Source organism: Amblyraja radiata, chromosome 20 (assembly GCF_010909765.2).
Source record: "Amblyraja radiata isolate CabotCenter1 chromosome 20, sAmbRad1.1.pri, whole genome shotgun sequence".
Classification (NCBI taxonomy): Eukaryota; Metazoa; Chordata; class Chondrichthyes; order Rajiformes; family Rajidae; genus Amblyraja; species Amblyraja radiata.
Window position 1 is genome coordinate 4,290,464 of NC_045975.1, and position 26,624 is coordinate 4,317,087.

Sequence of the window (26,624 nt, forward strand, 5' to 3'; positions counted from 1 at the left end):
ACTCTCTGTGTGAAAAAGTGTTTCCTCGTCTCCGTTCTAAATGGCCTACCCCTTATTCTTAAACTGTGGCCACAGTGCTACTGTTCCATAAAATGGACAGGCGAAATGTCCCTTCGCTATCGTAGGTCAGAGATGTAGTGTGCAAAACGTAGAAGGAGTAAATACGCATGTGGTCCGGTCACATATCAAAAATTATTTTGTTTAGTAGGAAGGAACTGCAGATGCTGGTTTACACCGAAGATAAGACACAAAATTCTGGAGTAACTCAGCAGGACCGGCAGCATCTCTGGAGAGAAGGCCTTTCGGCCCACCGAGTCAGCTCCGTCCAGTGATCCCCACACAGAGAGTTGTGAGTCTGTGGAACTCTCTGCCTCGGAGGGCGGTGGAGGCCGGTTCTCTGGATGCTTTCAAGAGAGAGCTAGATAGGGCTCATGAAGATAGCGGAGTCAGGGGATATGGGTAGAAGGCAGGAACGGGGTACTGATTGGGGATGATCAGCCATGATCACAGTGAATGGCGGTGCTGGCTCGAAGGGCCGAATGGCCTCTACTCCTGCACCTATTGTCTATTGTCTATTAACGGGTCGCATTTTGTGTCTATTCTAGATAAATGTTTGGAGATGTAGAGACAAAGAACTGCAGAGGCTGGCTTTCGAAAGAAATACTCACAGTGCTGGAGTAACTCAGCGGGACAGGCAGCATCTCTGGAGAGAAGGAATGGGCGATGTTTTGGGTCTAGACCCTTCGTCAGAATGAGAGTAGGGAGAGAGGGAGACATAGAGGTAAGGAAGGGGAAGGGGGTAAGAATGAGAGATCAAAAGGGATGAGGGTCAAAGATAATGTAGTATCGATTATTGTTAGCTGGGAGAAGTTGACAATGAAGCAAACAGAGGTAACAGTGATCCCCAGTGAACAGCGACTGCCACAGAGGGTAGTCGAGGCCAGTTCATTGGCTATATTTAAGAGGGAGTTAGATGTGGCCCTTGTGGCTAAAGGGATCAGGGGGTATGGAGAGAAGGCAGGTACAGGATACTGAGTTGGATGATCAGCCATGATCATATTGAATGGCGGTGCAGGCTCGAAGGGCCGAATGGCCTACTCCTGCACCTAATTTCTATGTTTCTATGTTTCTAACATTCGATCGGGGACAGTCAGGCTGGTCAGAGAACTAGGGTGGGGGAGGGATGGAGAGAGAGGGAAAGCAAGGGTTACTGGAAGTTAGAGAAGTCAATGTTCGTACCGCTGCCCAGGCAAAATATGAGGTGCTGTTCCTCCAAGTTGCACTGGGCCTTCTCTTATTTAGTTTAGTTTAGTTTAGAGATACAGCACGGAAACAGCCCTTCGGCCCATTGACTCAGTACTGACCCGCGACTCCCACTATCCTACACACCAGCGACAACTTACAATCTTTATTGAAGCCAATCGGCGTGCAAACCCGTAGGTCTTTGGTGTGTGGGAGGAAACCGGAGCACCCGGAGACAACCCACGAGATCACAGGGGAAGCACGTACGTACAGCACTCCTAGTCAGGATCGAACCCGGGTCTCTGGCGCTGCAAGGCAGCAACTCTACCGCTGCACCACCGTGCTATGAGCGAGCATATTATGTACCAAAAGCAACATCAATCTCTCGGCTTATCAATGTCTAAGCCATTTATGCACGTCCCCAATGAATAAATGTGGATCCATGTTTGAAAGAAAATGAATATTATAACAATCAGACAGCTAGCCATGTTAAATAAAGTCGCATCATACAAAGTGTTTAAGAAAGAACTGCAGATTTGTTAAATGTTAAATGGTCAGCTCGACATAATTCCAAACCTACACCAAACCCAAACCAATTAGGAGCTGACGAGGGCATTCGATCCAATTTGAGATTCCAGCTACCAAGACAGATGTGTACAGCAATTCGTTCTTCCCCCGCACAATTAAAGCATGGATTTAGTCTTCACCCTACCATAGTTACCCAACCAGATGCAACTACATTTAAGGTAGCCCTTTCTTCCCAAAAATACCCTTTCTGGTTTAAGTCCTCCCTCCACTTGGAATATTTTGGAGGACCAAGAAACCAAGAACCAAGAATCAGATGCTGGAAAAATCGAAGGTAGACATAAATGCTGGAGAAACTCAGCGGGTGAGGCAGCATCTATGGAGCGAAGGAAATAGGCGACGTTTTGGGTCGAGACCCTTCTTCAGACTGACGTCGAGACCCTTCTTCAGACTGATGTGGAGGTGGGGGAGGGGCGGGTTCCCGCCCCTCCCCCATCTCCACATCAGTCTGAAGAAGGGTCTCGACCCGAAACGTCACCTATCTCTTCGCTCCATAGATGCTGCCTCACCCGCTGAGTTTCTCCAGCATTTTTGTCTCCCATGATACAAATGTCTCTTCAATAAAGTATAAAGCAGGAATATCGGCAAATACAAGGATAAAACAGAATAAAATTCACGATAAATGTGGGTTTGCTGTTCATCCAATTCCATTAGAAGATAGACACAAAAAAGCTGGAGTAACTCATCGGGACAGGCAGCATCTCTGGAGAGAAGGAATGGGGTAGCGTTTGCCAAAGGTTCGTCCATTAGAAGATATCTTAATTAATTTGATACATCAGAGCGAGCAATAAAACTGAAAGAAACACTGATAAATGTGTTGTGTACATTTGATTGAGGACAACGAAGATTCATGGCCACATTGTCCTGCCAGCGATATTACAGACATTAATATTTCAGCCAGTTACTACATATGATAACAAAGTCAATTGCTTGGGATTAAATCGGGGATAAGATTGGTAACAATCAGCCTTGATCACAATAGACAATAGACAATAGGTGCAGGAGTAGGCCATTCGGCCCTTCGAGCCAGCACCGCCATTCAATGTGATCATGGCTGATCATCCCCAATCAGTACCCCGTTCCTGCCTTCTCCCCATATCCCCTGACTCCGCTATTTTTAAGAGCCCTATCTAGCTCTCTCTTGAAAGCATCCAGAGAACCGACCTCCACCTCCCTCTGAGGCAGCGAATTCCACAGACTCACCACTCTCTGTGTGAAAAAGTTCCAGAGTTGCCAATGGCAGCAGAGAGTAATGAAGAAAAGCAGAATGCGGGCAACTCTAAAGTCAATAGTCAATTCATGAGTGTTTTGTACCAGAGAGAACGATTAAATTCTTACTCGCAGCAACACAGCAGAAAATATAAACCTTAACCATAGCAATTCTTAACCAAAGTTCGCACTACATTAATATGGCCTTTGTGTACAATAAAATCATTTATTTATCACCGACCAGTGATCCCCGCACACGAACATGATCCTACACACTAGGGACAATTTAGAATTCTACTAAGCCAATGAACCTACAAACCTGTACGTCTTTGGAATGTGGTAGGAGACCGGAGTTCCCGGAGACAACCCACGTGGTCCTGGGGAGAACATGCAAACTCCGCACAGGCAGCACCCGTGGTCGGGATCAAACCCGGGGGGGGGGGGGGGGTCTGGCGCTGTAAGGCAGCAACTCTAGCGCTGTGCCACCGTGTCACTCCAAACCTACTGCAAGTTTACTAGGTTACATTGAGGGGAAACTTTAATGGACTTTAATCAATGCTCCAATTATTTCAGAATGCACGGCTGTTGCTCGAAGCACAAGAATCCCAAATATGCTACTTCAGCAAATATAGCAATATTTTATTCAAATCAAAGCCAATTTTTAAAATTGCCAGGTCAGCTTCAAACTAGTAAAAAAGAAAGAAAAAAATTCTAATCAACTCGTTAATTGGCAAAACTATTTCACAAGAAAACTATTCAAAAGTATTTTTTTCAAATTTTTTGTCTTACAACAACCTTTTTATGATTTCAAAAATGTTCCTTGAGCTGCACAAAGACAAAAATAATGAATAATGTTAATGAATAATTTTGTATCTGTTGATTAACTTTTGATTCAGATTTTTCTAATCAAGATGAGATTTCTAGTTTTTTTTCATGTGGATTGAAACAATGACCCGCGACGTCACCCATTCCTTCTCTCCAGAGATGCAGACCAGCTGAGTTACTGAAGAATTCAGTCTGAAGAAGGGTCTCAACCCGAAACGTCACCTATTCCTTCGCTCCGTAGATGCTGCCTCTCCCGCTGAGTTTCTCCAGTATTTTTGTCCACCTTCGATTTTTCCAACATCTGCAGTTCCTTCTTAAACAGATGAGTTACTCCAGCATTTTGTTTCTATCTTCGGTGTAAATCTGCATCTGCAGTTCCTTCCTGCACTCTCAAGAATGGGTTATAGGATAATTGACTGCTCTGTATTCCTTGTGTCAGAGGATCAAGTGATCAGGACCCTCACTATAGACTTACACATGTTACCTTCACAAGGGGGAACTGGAGTTAACAGAGCTGCCAGGTTTTGGCAGAGAATTTCAGTATTCTAGTATCTGAAAATCAGTATTTTGCTGAGGAAATCAGTATTTTTACGCGGTGCCATTTTGCTGAAAAAAAATGTTGTATTTTATGTGCTGTCATACCCATGTAAGAGTACAAGAATGCATAACTTTGCTACCAATTGACATGTCTTCTACGCACCTTACTTGACTTTTAGCACCAGATGATGATGGAGATGCCATTTTGGAAGCCTCCCTCTCTCTCTCTCCCTCCTTCCTTCCACTCTTTCCCTCCCTCTCCCTCCCTCCGTCTCCCCCTCCCGTTCTCCCCCGTTCCCTCCCTCTCTTCCTCCCTCTCTCCTTCCTTTTTTTCTCCCTCCCTCTCTTATTCCCTCCCTCCCTCTCACTCCCGACCCAAACAGTCTGTGACCCATAGCGCTGCGGCCATAGCTACAATTAGAACCCATAGTGCTGTTCGTTTAAATTCCCACGCGCTAAACTGACAGCGCTGTTTAAACCTGTACCGGGACAGGCAGATCAAAGCTTACAAAAATAATCACCAGATCTTGAAATTTAAAATACTAATAGATTTAATCTGCTATAATTTTTAGAGTCACAGTATGACTTTTTATATCCATGCATTTTTTAACCAGCAAGATGAAGCAGGAAGTCGGGCCGATTTAAAAAAATCCGTACATCCGTATTCTTATCGCATTTCCGTACAAAATACGGAAAATCGTACTTCTTGGCAGCTCTGAGTTAACCTAGTGTCAAGGCTAACAATTTTGCCTCAGCCTATATGCCCAATGAATTCTCCAACCAGTCTGACTGTCCTCCTGATTTAATTTTTATCTTTGTAAGCTTCGTTGTCACCTTCCCCGGGCTAACAACGATCTATTCTCCATTTGCCTTGAACTTCGTCCCCTTTGATGTCTCATTTTCACACCCTACCCTTCCAGATCTCTGTGTCTCCCTCTCCCCTCAGTCTGAAGAGAAGTCTCATTCCGAAACGTCACCCCCTCCAGAGATGCCTGCCTGTCCCACTGAGTTACTCCAGCATTTTGTGCCTATCTCCGAAACGGTAGTATAGCTCACTTTAAGTTCCGTGTTTAATTTAGTTTAGAGATATGCCGTGAAAACAGGCCCTTCGACCCATCGGGTCCATGCCGCCCAGCGGTCCCTGCACACGAACCCTACCCTACACACACTAGGGATTATTTTTTCCATTTACTCCATGCCTATTACCCCAATTTTCCACACAGAGAGTTGTGAGTCTGTGGAATTCTCTGCCTCAGAGGGCGGTGGAGGCCGGTTCTCTGGATACTTTCAAGGGAGCGCTAGATAGGGCTCTTAAAGATAGTGGAGTCAGGGGATATGGGGAGAAGGCAGGAACGGGGTACTGATTGGGGATGATCAGCCATGATCACATTGAATGGCGGTGCTGGCTCGAAGGGCCGAATGGCCTCCGCCTGCACCTATTGTCTATTGTCTAAAAACATCTCTGGAGTGTCGGAGAAAACCCACACAGGTCACTGTGAGAACGTACAGACAAGCACCCGTAGTCAGGATCGAACCCGGGTCTCTGCCGCTGTAAGGCAGCAGCTTCACCGCCTTTTGTGTCCTTAAGATCTGAACACAAAAATATACATTCTCGTAAAAAGTGGGAAATTGGAACTTCAGCGCTTTAATCATCTGTGATAGGAGTAAAAGAAGCCAGGAAAGTCAGAGCAAAATGATACAGAAAGACAAAAGTAAGGTCTATCTATCTATCTATCTATCTATCTATCTATCTATCTATCTATCTATCTATCTATCTATCTATCTATCTATCTATCTATCTATCTATCTATCTATCTATCTATCTATCTATCTATCTATCTATCTATCAAAATATATCTATATATGTATCTCTCTACCTCTCTCTCTCTCATCTATCTCTCTCTCTCTCTCATCTCTCTCTCTATCTATATCTCCCTCTATCTCTCTCTCTCATCTATACCTCTCTCTCTATCTATATCTCTGTATAAATATCTCTCTTTATCTATATCTCTCTCCCTCTCTCTTCTCTCTATGTATATATCTCTCTATATCTATCTATCTCTCCTATCTCTCTCTATCTCTTTCTCTCTATCTATATCTCTCTCCATATCTCTCCGTCTCTCTCTCTATATATATATATATATATATATATATATATATTCTCTCTCTCTCTGTCTCTCTCTCTCCAGGGTAACACGGCAATCATGGCCCAACATATGGAGTCGTTAAGCTTTCAAATTAATTTATTAGCACAAAACTATTTACAGAAGCAAACAGTCACAGCAACGTTCAATAGATATTATAAAATACATGGATCGGAGTCCGAAGAGGTTTCCTCTCCTTTTCCTTCAAGTTTCGGGTCAAACGAGAAATGTCCAAAAAAAAATATGTGTCTTCCACCACTGGCCGTACAACATTTGTCAACGAAACCTCCGCCCATGCTTCGGAGAAGAATCTCAAAGGATCTGGCGCGACTGCCGAATCTTAGTCGTATATATATATCTTCCTTTGTTGGCCTTGTGGAAGAAAAGTATCATTTTTTAACAGTCTACACAACGGAGAAGGGCACAATGGCGCGTGACAGACTTTAGTCAGAGGGCGGTGAATCTGTGGGATCCATTGCCACAGACGGCTGTGGAGGCCAAGTCAGTGGATAATTTTAAGGCGGAGATTAGACAGATGCTTGATTAGTGCGGGTGTCAGGGGTTACGGGGAGAAGGCAGGAGAATGGGGTTGAGAGGGAGAGATAGATCAGCCATGGCGGAGTAGACTTGATGGGCCGAATGGCCTAATTCTACTCCGAAGTACATATGAACTAACGAAGGTAGACAAAAGTGCTGGAGAAACTCAGCGGGTGCAGCAGCATCTATGGAGCGAAGGAAATAGGCAACGTTTCGGGCCAAAACCCTTCTTCAGACTGACGCTCCATAGATGCTGCTGCACCCGCTGAGTTTCTCCAGCACTTTTGTCTACCTTCGATTTTCCAGTATCTGCACGTCTATTGTCTATTGAATGGCGGACTGGACTTGATGGGCCGAATGGCCTAATTCTGCCCGTATCGCTTATGAACTGGTATATCTTTGTAGCTACGAGTCTCGTGATCGCTCGCCTGCTTGTTTTGACCCGTGGTAACAATCGGAAAATACATTTCTCCGGCTGCCGTCAAAGGCCAACGTGAAGAAAAAACAAATTATTCCTGCTGTTTATCTTGCGCAATGATAATGGGAACACGTTACAGGAATCCGAGTTTCTCGGTACCTGTTGACATTAGATTATTAAACAGCAGAATCCAATCCACAGGCAGGTCAAAGAACCGCCATTTGTTATCATCCATTTAATCAGAGGTAATAACACAAAATCTGTTTTAAAGATGCATTATCGTATATTTAATCATTTATAAACACGCAAGCCTGAGAGGCCGTGTCAATTTGTATTACATTTTATTACATATTACCTGCATAGCTTTTAAAGAAGTACACATAGAAACATAGAAACATAGAAATTAGGTGCAGGAGTAGGCCATTCGGCCATTCGAGCCTGCACCGCCATTCAATATGATCATGGCTGATCATCCAACTCAGTATCCCGTACCTGCCTTCTCTCCATACCACCTGATCCCCTTAGCCACAAGGGCCACATCTAACTCCCTCTTAAATATAGCCAATGAACTGGCCTCGACTACCCTCTGTGGCAGGGAGTTCCAGAGATTCACCACTCTCTGTGTGAAAAAAGTTCTTCTCATCTCGGTTTTAAAGGATTTCCCCCTTATCTTTAAGCTGTGACCCCTTGTCCTGGACTTCCCCAACATCGGGAGCAATCTTCCTGCATCTAGCCTGTCCAACCCCTTAAGAACTACACACTAGATGAATACGCAATATGCTATCTATATAAGGAGTATCTCAGCGGGACAGGCAGCATCTCTGGAGAGAAGGAATGGGTGACGTTTCGGGTCGAGACCCTTCTTCAAACTAGGCAGCATCTCTGTAGAGAAGGAATGGTTGACGTTTCGTGCCGAGACCAGCCCCGAGAAGGGTCCTGACCCGAAACGTCACCCATTCCTTCTCTCCAGAGATGCTGCCTGTCCCGGCTGAGTTACTCCAGCATTTTGTGTCCATCATCAGGCCAAGCCAAGCTGTGGTACCAAGCAATGTAGAGAGGTGTAAAGATTATTACACATTCAAATGATGTGGTTCCATTCGGTAAATGAATTCAGAAGAACATGTTCATTTTATGGTTGTGCACACGGAAAAAGCAAACATGGTAGATGGATACAATGTGAAAGTCCAGAGGCTTATCATGACTTTAAGGAGAAAAGGAGAGGTTTAATAATTCTTCACTTAAACATCAGCAAGCCAACTTGAAATGATTATCGACCAAACACAGGAATTAACTCCAGGCTATTTGCCTGAAACAAGTTCATTTTCAAATGTAATTTATTGATACAGTTACAAAGATAGTATGGCGAGAATGTGTGGGAAAGAACTGCAGATGCTGGTTTAAATCGACACAATTGCTGGAGTAAAGCGCCTGTCCCACCTTCACGACCGAATTCACGACCTCTGCCGAATTTGCCCTTGACTCATACTCGCAGCATGGTCGTCACGAGGTCGTAGGTAGGCCGTGACTCTAGTCGTAGGTACTCGTGGCATCAAGTAGGTCGGGGCGTTTTTTCAACATGATGAAAAATGTCCACGAGTAAAAAAAGGTTGTGAATTAGGTCGTGAAAGTGGGACATACCCTTTACTCAGCGGGACAGCGAGAAGGAATAGCTGATTTTTTGGGTCGAGTCCCTTCGTCAAACTCCAGTTTAAAGTCACCTTCTCTGTGGATAGTTTAGGCCCTCCACATCGAAAAAGTGCTCACTTTTCTTCTTAATTTCGAGCTACAGCGCGGAAACAGGCCCTTCGGCCCGCCGAGTCCGCGCCGACCAGCGATCCCCGCACACTAACACTATCCCACACACACTAGGGAACAATTGTACATTCATACCAAGCCAATGAACCTACAAACCTGAATGTTTTGGGAGTGTGGGAGGAAACCGACGATCTTGAAGAAAAATCGTGCAGGTCACGGAGAGAACGTACAAACTCCGTACAGACTGCACCCGGAGTCGGGATCGAACCCGGGTCTCTGGCGCAGCGAGGCAGCAACTCTACCGCTGCGCCACCTTGCCACAATCAAATATTTGCAATTGATCAAATATTTTATTGAAGACTGTTTCTTGCGCAGTCAAGACTAGGGAAATACCCCGTATCATATCAGACTTGTCCACCTTAGTCAAGGGCATTGCATGAGCTTTTCAGCTTCCACTGTGATTCTTCATTTAGATTATTCACCTCAGCTTTAGAAAGCTTAAATAATTTTGTCAAAGCCCATTACATGTTATATGGCTCACTGCTTTTCCAATCTAAAACTGACTCGTCGCACCAAACTGCCTGGAAATTCATTTACATCGGTAGTGTTGAATATGTTACAGCTACCTGATAATACTCTGCCATTCCATTGAAGTCGACAGACTGAATTCTGGAGCCACAGTATAATACTCTGTTCCCGTTACTAAAACATTTTATCAAGACTATATATTCAGGCAAACTTTTTGTGCTTCTATGACTGCTTAATTACAGTAGCATCACAAATACTGTAACGATTCTCTTTAGTTTGGGTTACTGAGTTCCTTAAAGCTTCTATGTGTGTTCATTTAGACCAGGGGTCGGCAACCTTGTTCTGCATAGGGGCCGGGTCGCATGTCTGTGAGCGGATGGCGGGCCACATCTATCACGTGTACACATGGATCCCGCGCCCATCCCGCCCCGGATGGCAGGCATCAAATCACGTGTTCACAGAAGGTAGACAAGAATGTTGGCGAAACTCAGCGGGTGAGGCAGCCTCGTGCAGACCTTGCATGTCTCACCCGCTGAGACCTACCTTCGATTTTTCCAGCATCTGCAGTTCTTTCTTAAACGTTTTCACAGAAGGTGCGCGGCCGTGCTGGCGGCTTTGCGCAGATTGCGGTACGGCCAGAGCTCGGCTGCGCTCGGGGCGGGCGCTCTGCAAGCCGGTTGATTTCGGGTTAGGGCCGCATTTAGAGGCTTTAGAGATACAGCGCGGTAACAGGACCTTTGGCCTACCGAGTCCGTGCCGACCAGCGATCTCCCCGTACACCAGCACCATCCTACACACTAGGGACAATGTACAATTTTACATAAGCCAATTAACCTGCAAACATGCACGTCTTTGGAGTGCGGGAGGAAACCGGAGCACCAGGAAACAAATCCACGCAGGTCACGGGGAGAACGTACAAACTCCGTACAGACAAGCACCCATAGTCAGGATCGAACCTGGGTCTCTGGCGCTGTGAGGCAGCAGCGTTACCGCTGCTGCCTCAACGTTTGAACAATGAACAATGGTCAACTGGACAAATATCATACAAAAATATATTATTCAGTGAAGCTTCGAGGATTCTCTTTTTCACCGTATCAAAGAAGATGGTAAGACACAAAATGCTGGAGTAACTCAGCGGGTCAGGCAGCATCTCTGGAGAGAAGGATTAGGCGAAGTTTTGGGTCAAGACCTTTCTTCAGACACTGATAACCAAAATCCTTGTACTCCTCTTCAGTAACACGAGTGACGGAGGGAAGTCGGAAAGAAATTACAAATTAAACCATATTTATCTTGGTTTGTTTTCGCAAGGGGTCGAATTTTCCGTTGCATATTTGAGAACTATGTGATGATCTGGAGATTTTTACTTCTACCAAGGCCAAAGAACAGCTCGGTAGAGTTACTGCCTCACATCGCCAGAGACCCGGTTCGATCCTCACCCAGGGTACTGTCTGTGTGGCGTTTGCACGTTCTCCCTATGACCGCTCGGGTTTCCTCCCACATCCCAAAGACATGCGGGCTAATTGGCCTCTGTAAATTGTCCCTGGTGCGTAGGGAGTGGATGCGAAAGTGGGATGACATTGAACGAGTGTGAATGGGTGATCAATGGTTGGTGTGGATCAGTTGGAGCTGAAAGGCCTACTTCCATGCTGTATCTCGAAACTAAACCAGCTACTCATCGAAACAAGGTCAACATTGGAGGGATTTTTTTGAGAAGATTCCTCAACCATTCCTTCACAATAAAGATATTTTGATTCCCTTGTCCACCACGCTGCTCTGAAACTGGTCTTTTTTCCCTCCAGTTTAGTTCCAATACCATTTTTAAGATAGACACAAAACGCTGGGGTAACTCAGCGGGTCAGGTAGATTTCAGCAAGTCTGACCCAAAGATCTTCTCTCCAGAGATGCTGCCTGACCCGCTGAGTAATGGGGCCTGACCCACTTAGACGATTTTTCAGCGGACCACTGGCGACAGTCAAGTTGCCGGCAGACACCGCTTCCTTCACCAGCCCGTTATGCAGGCGGGGGACAGGGTAAGCGGGGGAAGACGCTGTCTAAAAAATTCACACGGTGCAAAGCCAGTGGTGAAACAGACACACACCGCGATGAACAGGAAGGTTGGCGCAGTAACAAGGCGGTTAAAGCACAGTGTATGGGAAGTCCTTTAAAAGAGGGGGGGGAGGGAGGTGGGGAGTGGGGGGGGAGGGGGGGGGGGGGGAGGGGAAGAGTGGAGACAACATTTAAGAAGCCAGAGATACACGGCTGTGAAGCTCGGCGGACATTTAACATTACCGGTCGGTTCCTTGGTTCTGAAAACTACTGCTTACATTTTTGTTGCCAAACGAGCCAATGAAACTCAGCACCGGCTACAACCTACGAGAACCTACGACAACCTTCGACCTCCTGGCGACCCACCTACGGCACGAGAATTCTCGCTACTCTCCATGGCGGCTTCATTCTAGTCGCCGCTAATTCTTCAACATGTCGAAAAATTCACGGCGACCATAATGAGGCCGCGACTAGTTCCCAGAGTGCGGGAACTCCTCGCGACCATGAAGGCGACTCCCCGGCAACCACCCCGCGAACATGTGGCGACCGCACAGTCTCCTGCAGTCGCCTAAAAAGTCGCGTCAGTGCGACAGGACCATTACTCCAGTAATTTGTGTCAATCTTCTTGGATGGAGTGGTTGTGGAGAGGATGTTTCCACTAGTGGGAGAGTCTAGGACCAGAGGACGTAGCATCAGAAATAAAGGACGTTCTTTTAGGAAGGAGATGAGGAGGAATTTCTTTAGTCAGAGGGTGGTGAATCTGTGGAATTCTTCGCCACAGAAGGTGGTAGAGGAAAGTATTTTTAAGGCAGAGATAGATAGATTCTTGATTAGTATCAGTGTGGGGGGTTATGGGGAGAAGGCAGGAGAATGGGGTTAAGAGGGAAACATAGATCAGCCACGATTGAATGGCAGAGTAGACTAGATGGGCCGAATGGACTAAATCTGCTCCTATCACATGTGGACTTTTGAACATATGCCCAGATGACATCAAAACGCATTAAGAACAGAGATGCTAAGATGTTGCCCCATTCTTCTGAAAGAAGTTTTTAATGGAAGCAATACTTTTAATAATGAAATTGTGCATCTGAGCGTGATATTAAAAGAGTCTGATTGTGGAAGTAACCAGATCTATAGGTTTCACTGCTGGGATCACAAAAACCTTCTTCAATATTCAGTTTTATCTACAGTTGGCAGTCTATCAAATGCCGCGACTACACTGTATTTTATAGCTCATTTGAAGGGAATAGGACATCTAATGCGAAGAGATTGACGTTGGTACAATAAAACCCAATTGTTTCACAGTAGCGGATACATTAAAATGGATTAAATCCACTTATGGTGCGGGGTGACAGTATTTCCTTTGCTCTTAGAATGATTGCGCTCGGAAAGCAATAATTTAAATCTTTTTTCTAATCTAATGAACCCAACAGGTAAGAGCCAAGAAAGGAACTTAGAGTTAATTAACTCCGCTCTCCTCTTCGAATATCCAACTGAGATTTTAGTTTAGTTTAGAGATGCAGCGCGGAAACAGGCCCCTTCGACCCACCCAGTCCGCGCCGACCAGCGATCCCCGCACCCCTACACACATTGGGGGCTATTTACACTAATACCAAGCCAATTAACCGACAAACATGCACGCCTTTGGAGTGTGGGAGGAAACCGGAGCACCCGGAAAAAACCCACGTGGGTTACGGGGAGAAGGTATAATAGACAATAGACAATATGTGCAGGAGTGGCCCTTCGAGCCAGCACCGCCATTCAATGTGATCATGGCTGATCATCCCCAATCAGTACCCCGTTCCTGCCTTCTCCCCATATCCCCTGACTCCGCTATCTTTAAGAGCCCTATCTAGCTCTCTTGAAAGTATCCAGAGAACTGGCCTCCACCGCCCTCTGAGGCAGAGAATTCCACAGACTCTGTGAGAAAAAGTGTTTCCTCGTCTCTGTTCTAAATGGTTTACCCCTTGTGGCCCCTGGTTCTGGACTCCCCCAACATCGGGGACATGTTTCCTGCCTCTAGCGTGTCCAAACCCTTAATAATCTTATATGTTTCAATAAGATCCTCTCTCATCCTTCTAAACTCCAGAGCATACAAGCCCAGCTGCTCCATTCTCTCAGCATATGACAGTCCCACCGTCCCAGGAATTAACCTGGTGAACCAACGCTGCGCTCCCTCAATAGCAAGAATGTCCTTCCTCAAATTAGGGGACCAAAACTGCACACAATACTTCAGGTGTTGACTCACTAGGGCCCTGTACAACAGCAGAAGGACCTCTTTGCTCCTATACTCAACTCCGTACAGACAAGCACCTGTAGTCGGGATCGAACCCGGGTCTCCGGCGCTGCGAGCGCTGCAAAGCATCAACTCTGCCGCTGCGCCACCGTGACCGCGCCTTTAAATAGAAGAGAAAGTGAAAGGACGTTTAACTCGTCAAGGTTCAATCCGTGGGTTAGACCACCTTCAGATCATTGGATATTCCAAATGTTGCTCACAATCTCATCTCAGCATCAATGAGTAGAAGCTGCAGGTGATCAGGTGTTGTTATAACTGCTGCTGAGTCCATGTTCATAAGTCCATTAGTGATAGGAGCAGAATTAGGCCATTCGGCCCATCAAGTCTACTCCGCCATTCAATCGTGGCTGATCTATCTCTCCCTCTCAACCCCATTCTCCTGCCTTCTCCCCGCAACGCCTGACACCCGTACTAATCAAGAATCCATCTATCTCCGCCTTAAATATATCCACTGACTTGACCGCCACAGCCTTCTGTGGCAATGAATTCCACGGATTCACCATCCTCTGACTCTGGGCCAAACGCGACGCAACAATTTGACCGCGGGGTGATGAAAGGCCCCGCGAACGGGCCGATTCAAGCTCCGCTCTATGATCTTTGCTCCACGGACGTCTCCATCCTCCAATCACCGCGGCCTGCTATCCACAGTCCCTCCCCCCCTACTTCCGCCTCTGACCGACACCTCCCTCCTCCAATCATCGCGCTGAATCATCACGTCCTCCTCCCCCACTGCCTGCTGACTGACGTCTCTCTCGTCCAACCGCTGCCCTCGATCATCAGTTTTTTTTTCACCGAATTTTAAAATCTGATTACAAAACACGGGGGGGTGGGGGAGGAGGGTGGGATTGTCCCCCACCTCTCAAAACATGGAGGGGCTGCCCCTGTCCCCCCGGGATTTCCGCCCATGGAGCCAACGGCCATCCACACTTCAGTAGAAGTTGTGACCACTGTCGTACATAGCATTGTAAGGAACGATGATAAAGCACACACACACCAAAACCCTATACTTCCAGCGGCGGAAGTCCGCAGGAAATGGAGGACAGAGATGTGCGGTGCGTCCGTCACCGTTCCCGTCGGAAACCAGCGCCACTGCGTCGCTAATGTTGTCAACGATGATGATGATGAAGAGAGGACAATATACAATCCATCGAAGGCAGGGGGTTGGAGTCATAAAGTGATACAGTGTGGAAACAGGCCCTTCGGCCCAACTCCCCCACATTGGCTACACTACCTGCCCACGTCGGGTCCATATCACTCCAAACCTGTCCTATCCATGTGCCTGTCTAACTGTTTCTTAAATGTTGGGATAGTCCCAGCCTCAACTATCTCCTGGTTTACAAAAGCTGGTTTACAAAAAAAAAGACACAAAGTGCTGGAGTAACTCAGCGGGTCAGGCAGCGTCTCTGGAGAACATGAATGTATCACGAGTAGCCAGGCCAACTATCCGCAGAGGTTGAAGGACTCACATGAGGACTGGTGCTCAAAGCTAATAATACTTATCGCGCATCTATATCAGGGTCGGCAACGCATGCCTGTGAGCGGATGGCGGGCCACATCTATCACGTGTACACATGGATCCCGCCCCCATCCCGCCCCGGATGGCAGTCATCAAATCACGTGTTTACAGAAGGTAGACAAAAAATGCTGGAGAAACTGCAGTTTCCGGCATCTGCAGTTCTTTCTTAAACGTGTTCACAGAAAATGCGCGGCCGTGCTGGCGGCTTTGCGCAGGATGCTCGGCTGGGCAGGATGATTACGAGAAAGAAAAAAAATTTGCGGGCCGGATGATTTCGGGTTACGGGCCGCATTTGGCCCGGGGGCCGCATTCGGCCCAGGGGCCGCAGGTTGCCGACCCCTGGTCTATATTATTAGATTCCAGTACAAACTGCAATGGGATGGAGAATTGATTTGATGAAATACATGTGAAATGCTCCAGTGGAGTTTTTTTTCTACTTACGTCGACACTCTTTGCAGCACTTGCCCGGTCGATACACTGGACGAAAGTCCGAGGGACAGTTTAGCGGAGGGCACGAAACCCGTCTGCACTCAACGGCTCCGTTCTGAATGGGAGACAACAAGATACCCGTGAGAAAATTGTGGTATTATTTAACGTGTTGGATGGGACTGCAGGTGCTGCCGGAGGCTGCAGCGAATCGTCCGATCAGCTGAGAAGGTTATTGGCTGCAACCTTCCCTCCCCCCCATTGACAAACTGTACACTGCAAGGGCCAGGAAGCGAGCGGGCAAGATCATCTCTGACCCCTCTCACCCTGGCCACTAACTCTTTGAATCACTTCCCTCTGGAAGGCGACTCGGACTGTCAAAGCTGCCACAGCCAGACATAAAAACAGCTTTTTTCCACGAGTAGTAGCTCTACTCAATAACCAAAAATCTGTCGCCTCCTTTTGCTCTGGTATTTTATTTAATTCACATGTTTAAACTAAAACGTTTTATTCTTAATGTTTTAATGTTTTATGTTTTATTCTTAATGGTTTACTGTACGTTGTGTTGTTACTTACGAGTGGAGCACCAAGGCAAATTCCTTGTATGTGTTAAACTTATTCATTCATTCAAACCGAAGATAGACACAACAATCTGGAGCAACTCAGCGGGTCAGGCAGCATCTCTGGAGAGAAGATGTTTCTGGTCAAGACCCTTCTTCAGACTGGTCAGGGATTGGGAAACGAGAGATACTGGCGATGATATAGAGAGATAAAGAACAATGAATGAAAGATATGCAAAAAAGGTAACGGTGATAAAGGAAACGGGCCATTGTTAGTTTGCTGGGTGAGAACGAGAAGCTGGTGCGACTTGGGTAGTATTTTGTCCTGGGTCTCCTCCATTGTCAGAGTGAGGCTAAACGCAAATTGGAGGAACAGCATCTCATATTTCGCTTGAGCAGCTTACAGCCCAGTGGTATGAATATTGATTTCTCTCACTTCAGGTAGCCCCGGCATTCCCTCTCTCTCTATCCCTCCCCCACCCAAGTCGCACCAGTTTCTCGTTTTCACCCAACAAACAGCTAACAACAGCCTGTTTCCTGTATCATCGTTGCTTTTTTGCATATCTTTCATTCATTGTTCTTTATCTCTCCACATCAGCGACTATATCTCTCGTTTCCCTTAAGGGCCTGTCCCATTTGGCAATTTGTTTGGTGACTGCCGGCATCATTGACTGACGTATCAGGTCACCGAATAATTCACGGCGTGACGCGGCGCGATGACGTATGACGCGCGGTGTTATTTCAAGTGTCGCAACATTTTTTTTGTCGCCGCTGGATTTTGAAATGTTCAAAATCTTTTGGCGACACTGATATGACGCCGGCAGTCGCTGAAAAAAATCGCCAAGTGGGACAGGCCCTTTATCCTAACCAGATTGAAGAAGGGTGTCGACCCGAAACGTCACCCATTCCTCCTCTCCAGAGATGCTGCCTGTCCCGCTGACTTACTCCAGCGTTTTGTGTGTCAATCAAATGGAAACTTTGGTTTGCTGCGGTGACATCTCAGTCAGGATCTTGACAGGCACGGCACGGTTTGTACATGTCAAACACAATCAATTGTGCACAAATCCACCTGCAATCTTCAAACAAGTACCTTTTGGAACTGAGAGACATGTAGAAAGATCAAAGGCTTTCCGTGGCACAAGATCAAATGCGTTTCATGAGACTGATATGAAACCAAGTCAAAAAGGTGCATCATACATAGTTGGTCAAACAGCAGATCACAGAGTGATGGACAAATATCTAAAGACCTACACAGTCATAGTTTAGTTTAGTTTAGAGATACAGAAACAGGCCTTACGACCCACCGAGTCCGCACTGACCAGCGATTCCCGCACATTAACACTATCCTACACACACCAGGGACAATTTTAAGAAAGAATTGCAGATGCTGGAATAATCGAAGATGGACAAAAATAGACAATAGACAATAGGTGCAGGAGTAGGCCATTTGGCCCTTCGAGCCAGCACCGCCATTCAATGTGATCATGGCTGATCATCCCCAATCAGTACCCCGTTCCTGCCTTCTCCCCATATCCCCTGACTCCACTATTTTTATGAGCCCTATCTAGCTCTCTCTTGAAAGCATCCAGAGAACCTGCCTCCACCGCCCTCTGAGGCAGAGAATAGTAAGATTAAACGAGAACTTACCAGTTTGAAGTTTGATCTGTATTTTATGAGGAGTTACGATGAGGGATTACGTGAAGAACCCCGCCACGACGCATGCGTGTCATTCTTCAAAGCAGCGGTGTGAAATCACAGATAACTGTAATGACTAAACATAGTAAGATTAGAGAAGAGATACCAGTTAAGTATATGATCAAGGGTGGGAGCGGAGGGCACGTAATCCCTCATCGTAACTCCTCATAAAATACAGATCAAACTTCAAACTGGTAAGTTCTCGTTTAATCTTACTATTTTACTTCGGAGTCACGTGAGTGACTACGTGAAGATTTTAAAGCTCTGTGATTTCATGCCGTGGAAACGAGTCCATGCATCACGTCTGCCTTGATGACTGTAGGAGGAATTGTGTTAACATAATTTGGACATGAATTCGACATTGAAATCATAAAATTTATTAACACAAATTTATAACCCTTTTTATGGGTTTAAATTAATTTACAGAACTTAAATTTGTTTCTGCAAACGTTCCAGGTTTCATTACTGGTTTATTGTAAAATAATTGGAATGTTTTTTCCCCCAGACCATCCTGCTGCCTTGAGGATTTGGTCCATTGGTACATCCAACTGTATCGCTGCCGATGTAGCTGCAGCCCTGGTGGAATGAGATTTAAATATTAGTATCCACCCCAGCCTGTGTTAGCACCTCTTTCAGCCATCTTGAGATGGTCTGGACCGTCACTCTTTTGTGTGGTTGCTAGTGGCTGACCAAAAAGTGCCTTCTCATTGCCTCTTAGGATTTTCGTTTTCTCCATGTATAACGACAGATGTCTTATTATGCACAGACGGTCATCTGTTTGGGTATGACCTAAATTGTATATTGACGCCTGCTGATCCCTGTCTGTTCTGCTTACTAACTCATAGATATGAAACGTAATATTTTCTGTTGAGGAAGTCATGTTGTCCAGTCTTAGTTTATGCAGTGACTGTACCCTCTGTGCCGTGACCAATGCCATTAGCATGACTGTTTTTAATGTCAGTCTGTGTAGGGACAGAGCTGTCGCTGGAGACCAATTCCTGAGCATCTTCAGGATAATACTTACATCCCATATTTGGGAGTACCTGGTTCTTGGGGGATTAGTATTAAAAATTCCCCTCATAAGTTTTGTTACCAGTGGGTGAGTCCCAAGAGAGTAACGCTCTGTCCCCTGCCATAGGTAAGTCGATAGGGCACTTCTGGCGCAGTTGATGGCACTATAACTGAGCCCCTCATCATAGTGGAGGCCTGCCAGATATTCCAGAACAGACGGGATGTTCATGTCTCTGTAGGTGATGTTGTTTTTATGGCAGTGCATCGCCCACTTCCTGATATAGACCAGATACTGTTTTTTGGTTGACTGTCTTTGGGCCGCCAAGATCATGTTCACTGTTCGGTCCATCAGTCCCAGTTGTTGTAGTAGAGGTGTTTTTAAAACTCTACAAATTAATAAGTTCAAATGTTTATGGCATGGGTGGCTATCCCTTGTTACGGGATGTAGCAATAAATCTGGTCTATGTGGGATGGTGATACATGGTTCTCATACCATGTTTAATACCACTGGGAACCATGGTTGAGTAGCCCAATCGGGTACTACCAATACCAGACGCAGAGTCTTGTTGTATTTTCCTTAATACCCGACTGATGAGGCAGGAAGGAGGGAATGCGTAAATAAACAATTTCCCCCCCCCCCCCAATGCAGCGAAAATGCATCTGTCGCCGCTGCCCCAGGGTCTGGTTCCCATGAAACATAATTTGATAACTGGTGGTTAAGTCTGGATGCGAATAGATCGATATCTGGTGTTCCATATTTTGCTGTAATATCAGCAAATACTTTTTTATTCAACATCCATTCGGTGTTTTCATTAAATTTGCGTGACCTGGTGTCTGCCACCAAATTTAGTCTTCCTGGTAGGTAAGTGGCTGATATCCAAATATCTCTCTGGATACACCATTGCCAAATTGTATTAGCCAGATTGTCACATGATGTCGATTTGTTTCCACCCATGTGGTTAATGTATGCTGAGTTGTATGTATGTTAATCTGAGTCCACGACCTTGTTTGTTTTTGTGTCTAGCCTTTCCGCCCGGCTGCGTGGATCTGGCTGGTGCGGAGGCGACATCGGGCACAGCTGATCCCACTATCGGTGATCCGAGTGCCGCTGGCTGCTGCTGGCTGCCCGCTGCTCCGCGGTCCTCCCTCACCAGCTTTGTCCTTACTGCCGTGGAGTGGATCTGGCCGGTGCGGAGGCGACATTGGGCACAGCTGATCCCATCTAGCCCACCAGCTTTGTCGCAGCCCGTTGGTTTTGTCCACCTGTAATTAGCATGGTAAAAACACAAAAAGACCGCAGCTCTTACCTGCAGGTCCAAGTTAAAATTGTCGCTACGGGGAACGTCGTTCCACCCCGTCTCCTGCCGTTTTCGACTTCTCCAAAAAGTCGACGGCCCCATTTGAATAGTCTCCCGCCCGGCCGTGGTGTTCTGGCCGGCGCGGGACCAAAAGTCGGCACAGCTGATCCCTTACAGGGCTGTGCCTTCAGCTGCTGCTGGCTCCCGCAACTTCGCGGTCCTCCCCAGCCAGCTTCACTCGCAGCGCTTGTGGACACTATTTTGTCCAGCTTCCCCCCCTGTGTAAAAACAGCGCGGGGACAAAAAATACCGCAGAGTAAATCACTTACCTGCAGGTCGCGGTTTCAAACTTACCGCTGCGGGGGAACGCTCCACCCCGCCTGTCGTTTCGCAAGCGCGAAAGCGATATGACACGCATGCGTCGTGGCGGGGTTCTTCACGTTGTCACTCACGTGACTCCGAAGTAAAATTCCACACTCACACTCTCTGTGAGAAAAAGTGTTTCCTCGTCTCCGTTCTAAATGGCTTACTCCTTATTCTTAAACTGTGGCCCCTGGTTCTGGACTCCCCCAACATCGGGGACATGTTTCCTGCCTCCAAGTTAAGACAGATTGTTAAGGGCTTGGACGTGTGTCCAAGCCCTTAACAATCTATCTTAACAGCATATCTATGGAGCGAAGGAATAGGTGACGTTTCGGGTCGAGACCCTGAAGGGTCTCGACCCGAAACGTCACCTATTCCTTGGCTCCATAGAAGCTGCCTCACCCACTGAGTTTCTCCAGCATTTTTGTTCGGCTAGGGACAATTTTATATTATTTTATATGCCAAGTTAATTAACAAGCAAAGTTAACATGAATGACCATAGAGTGATACAGTGTGAAAACAGGCCCTTCAGCCCAACTTGCCCACTCTGACCAGCATGCCCCATCTACACAAGTCCCACCTGCCTGCGCTTGGCCCAATTCCCACTACACCCTTTCCAACCATGTACCTGTCTAAATGTTTCTAAAACATTGTGATAGTACTTGCCTCAACTACCTCCTCTGGCAGCTCGTTCCATACACCCACCACCCTTGTGTACCTTAAACCTATGTCGTCTGGTTGTTGATCCCCCGACTCTGGGTAAAAGACTCTGTGGATTTACTCAATCTGTTCACGAGTTGGAATCTAAAGCTGCTGGGGAATTGAAATCCAAGTGATCAATTGAATCTTAAACCTAAAGCTATTATCGATAATGGAGCTCATGAAATGAATAATTTGCTTAAAGAATCAATTTGTTCACAATGTTTAAGAAGGAACTGCAGATGCTGGAAAATCGAAGGTAGACAAAAGTGCTGGAGAAACTCAGCGGGTGCAGCAGCATCTATGGAGCGAAGGAAATAGGCAATGTTTCGGGTCGAGACCCTTCTTCAGACTGATGTAAGGGTGGGGGTGGGGGGGCGGGAAGAAGAAGGGAAGTGGTGGAGCCAGTGGGCTGAAGGAGAGCTGGGAAGGGGAGGAGAAAGTAGGGACTACCTGAAATTAGAGAAGTCAATGTTCATACCGCTGGGGTGCAAACTGCCCAAGCGAAATACGAGGTGCTGCTCCTCCAATTTACGGTGGGCCTCACTCTGGCCATGGAGGAGGCCCAGGACAGAAAGGTCGACTTCGAAATGGGAGGGGGAGTTGAAGTGCTGAGCCACCGGGAGATCAGGTTGGTTAGTCTATTGCATCCGCTGTTCTAGATGTCAGTTGCTCTACATCGGTGAGACCAAGCGTAGGCTTGGCGATCGCTTCGCCCAACACCTCCGCTCGGTTAGCACTAACCAACCTGATCTCCCGGTGGCTCAGCACTTCAAATTCCCCTTCACCATGAAATTATGTCCTCTGGTCTTTGACTTCCCTACTCTGGGAAAGTGACTCTACCCAATCTATAACATGTGCATCTTGTGCATCTACCCAGTGTGCATCTTGTGCATCTACCCAATCTCTTCCTCTCATGATTATACACCTCTATAAGATCACCCCTCATCCTCCTGCGCTCCATGGAATAGAGACCCAGCCTGCTCAACCTCTCCCTATAGCTCACACCCTCTAGTCCTGGCAACATCCTCGTAAATGCATTTCGTTGTCTCTGTACTGTACACGGACAATGACAATTAAAGTTGAATCTGAATCTGAATCTGAAATCTGTTTTGAACCCTTTCAAGCTTGACAATATCTTTCCTTTCAAGCATAGCGCCCAGCACAGGAGAATGTATGGATTCGCTGTAAATAGTGGAGTTCGCATAAATAATAAATTGTAAATTGTTGCTAGCGTATCAGGTAGTGTTAATGTGTGCGGGGATCGCTGGTCATCGCGGGCTCGGTGGGCCGAAGGGCCTGTTTTCGCGCTGTATCTCTAAATAAATTTAACGGTTGACTCACCTTGCAGGTACAGTTTTTGCACTTTTCAACCCACGATTCCATGCTGCGGTGCACTTCTCTGTTCACCCGGCAGGTTCTCTCACAGTAACAGCGCTCGAGCTCCGTCAGCCGAGACTCCGCATAGTTTAACTGCAACGGGAAGACCAGCAGTGAGATCATACAACAATCAACGTCGTTCACATGAAGGGCCATACAACCCATCCGCGCCCAGCATCTATGCTCCAAGTTGGTTTCCTCCCATTCAAAACGATCCAACACCCCACACCAGTCAGTGGATATTACAGATGTCAGCTGATCTACATTAATAATAATAATAATAATGTCTTTATTTATATAGCACATTTTTAGTCAACTTGCATTGCCCCAAAGTGCTTCACACAATTACTTCCATACAGACAGGCAAAGGTGGGTGAAGTGTCTTGCCCAAGGACACACACAGGCAAAGGTGGGTGAAGTGTCTTGCCCAAGGACACAACGACAGTATGCACTCCAAGCGGGATTCGAACCAGCTACCTTCCGGTTGCCAGCCGAACACTTAGCCCTTTGTGCCATCTGTCGTCCATTGGTACGCTTGGCTATCGTTTCGCCGAACACCTCTGCTCGGTCCGCATTAACCAACCTGATCTCTCTGTGGCTCAGCACTTCAACTCCCCCTCCCATTCCGAATCGGACCTTTCTGTCCTGGGCCTCCTCCATGGCCAGAGTGAGCACCACCGGAAATTGGAGGAGCAGCACCTCATATTCCGCTTGGGCAGTCTGCACCCTAGCGGCATAAACATTGACTTCTCCAATTTCCGGTAGCCCTTGCTGTCTCCTCCCCTTCTCAGCTCTCCCTCAGCCCTCGGGCTCCACCTCTTCCTTTCTCCTTTCTTCTCTCCCCCCCCCCCACCCCCTCCTCACCCCACATCAGTCTGAATAAGGGTTTCGGCCCGAAACGTTGCCTATTTCCTTCGCTCCATAGATGCTGCCGCACCCACTGAGTTTCTCCAGCACTTTTGTCTACCAGTGGATATTACAGCGCTTGCAGCGCCAGAGACCCAGGTTCGATCCCGACTACGGGCGCTGTCTGTGCGGAGTTTGTACGTTCTCCCCGTGACCTGCATGGGTTTTCTCCGAGATCTTCAGTTTCCTCTCACACTCCAAAGACATACAGGTTTGTAGGTTAATTGGCTTAGTGTATGTGTAAATTGTCCCTGGTGGGTGTAATTTGCGGGGATCGCTGGTCGGTGCGGACTCGGTGAGCCTGTTTCCACGCTGTATCTCTAAACTAAGCTGAGCTGTTGGGAGAAGGCAGGAAAATGGGATCGGGAGGCAGAGATCGGCCATGATTGAATGGCGGAGGGGACTCGATGGGCCGAATGGCCTAATTCTACTCCTTTAACTAAGGCCACTCCACCCTGTCCACACTCTCATTTAACTCTCATCATGGTGGAATCCACCACCCTTTGTTTAAAAAAAGTTACCCATCAGGTCGCTATAAGCTCTCCCCCCCCTTCACCTTAAACCTATGTTTCCTGGTTCTCGATTCCCATACTCTGGGCAAGAGGCATTTACCCGATCTATTCCTCTGTACGTCTCTATAAAATCACCCCTCATCATCCCGCATGGAAAGTCCTAGCCTGCTCATCCTCTCCATTTAGCCTCAGTGCACACAACCCCATATTCACCTCTGGAATAAGATACATTAAAAAATTAATTAGCTTGACATCTCCTTCAACTGCAGGCACAGAGACTATAAGAGATGAATAACTACCTTCTGGTCTAATAGAGTCATACAGCATGGAAACAGGCCCTTTGGCCCACCTAGTCCATGCCAACCCAAATGCCCCCATCTATGCTAGTGCCACCTTGGAGCAAACCCGAGCACCTGTGGATGCGGGGAGAACGTGCAAACTCCACACAGACAGCAACCGAGGTCAGGGTCCTTTGAGCAGCAAGGTTGTAGCTCTACCACTGCACCACCGTGCCGCCCTGATGTAGTTCTCTGCCGATGTAAATTTTGTTGATCACTTCGTTTTTAGTTTAAAAAAAATGAGTTTTAGTTTATTAGTTTTAGTTTGAAACATGCCCTTCGGCCCACCGAGTCCGTGCCGCCCGGCGATCCCCAGCGCACCTACACACACTAGGGACAAGGTACGATTTTCACCGAAACCAATTAACCGGAGCACCCGGAGAAAACCCACGCAGGTGACGGAGAGAACGCACAAACTCCGTACAGGCAGCGCCCGTAGTCGGGATCGAACCCGGGTCTCTGGTGCTGTGAGGCAGCAACTCTACCGCTGCGCCACCGTGCTGCCCAACCTTGTCTCCTTTAGATTCTAGCGTCTTAAACTGCCGCTCTCCCATTACCCCACCCGTGCTAAATCACACTTCCTGCCACACGCTGAACTTTGACCCTTCTTGACCCCCATCTCCTCCTAATACAACTTTGCTATGGGTTCACATCCTCGATTTCTTTCCGCTGATTTTTCGCCCAGATCATTGAAAACATTTTAGCACCAAATTCTCTTCGAAAAGGCACGGATAGATTCTTGATTAGTGGAACAAATTAAGACTGATTAGTATGGAGTGTCAGGGGTGATGGGGAGAAGGCAGGGGAATGGGGTTAGGAGGGAGAGATAGATCGGCCGTGATTGGATGGCGGATTAGACTGGATGGGCCGAATGGCCTATTTCTGCTCCTATCACTTATGATCTTATGAATCCAATTCCAGAACTGGAAAAATTGGGCACAGCAAAATAAGATCAACCCATTCTATCGACACGATAGAACTTTATTTATCCCAGGAGGGAAATTGATCTGCAAACTGTCATAAAACACAAAATAAAAAATACATGAAACATGAGATTAAAGTGACGAGTGGAAAGGCTCGGGGAATGTGCAAAGATTAGGGGGGGGGGTGGGGGGGGGGGGGGGGGGTGGGGGGTGGGAGTCAGTCTCAGTCTACCCCACGGCAGAAGGAGGTGAAGTTGTAAAGTTATCACTTACGAACATAATAAAATGGAAACAAAAAATGAAAACTGAATTCATCTCTTGAACCCATCTCTGGAAAGATGAAACACTCAAATGCATGAAAGGATCGGGCATGCAACCATAAAATGGGCAACAGTTTCATCTCACTACTGTGGATGCGTTCTGATATGTAAATATGTATTTTAAAATTCAAAAGGTAACATTTATAACCAAAAATCATTGCAACATCTAGAAATGATTTTGTTTCCTCCAACTTATCATGCAATGATAAAAAAAGTCATTAAAGCAATCATGATAATCCTGGGTACACAAAAATGCTGGTGAAACTCAGCGGGTGCAGCAGCATCTATGGAGCGAAGGAAATAGGCGACGTTTCGGGCCGTAATCCTGGAATTAAATGAAAGCCCCAAAGTCACTCGGGGGGGGGGGGGGGTGGTAGTTTATTTTTGAATATTAGTTCATTTTCAGTTCAGTTTACAGTTTAGTTTATTGTCACGTGTACCGAGGTACAGTGAAAAGCTTTTGTTGCGTGCTAACCAGTCAGCGGAAAGACAATTCATGGTTACAATCGAGCCGTTTACTGTGTACAGATACATGATAAGGGAATAACGTTTGGT

At 46.8% G+C, this 26,624-nt stretch overlaps 1 protein-coding gene and 1 long non-coding RNA gene across 2 annotated transcripts in view; both read right to left on the minus strand.

Annotated features, from left to right (window-relative positions):
* LOC116984381 (protein kinase C-binding protein NELL1-like) overlaps nt 1-26,624 on the minus strand; it is a 170,965-nt gene that overhangs the window by 30,302 nt on the left and 114,039 nt on the right. The window contains exons 8-9 of the mRNA XM_033038539.1: nt 23,035-23,163; nt 16,080-16,182 (exon numbers count right to left, since the gene is read on the minus strand). Of these exons, the coding sequence (XP_032894430.1) occupies nt 16,080-16,182; nt 23,035-23,163 (232 nt within the window). The remainder of the gene's footprint in view (nt 1-16,079; nt 16,183-23,034; nt 23,164-26,624) is intronic.
* Nucleotides 1,889-9,213, minus strand: LOC116984518. Its single transcript, XR_004415051.1, has 3 exons — nt 9,200-9,213; nt 2,992-3,001; nt 1,889-2,033 (listed from the first exon to the last, which is right to left on the minus strand). It is a non-coding gene; the product is annotated as an uncharacterized LOC116984518 (long non-coding RNA).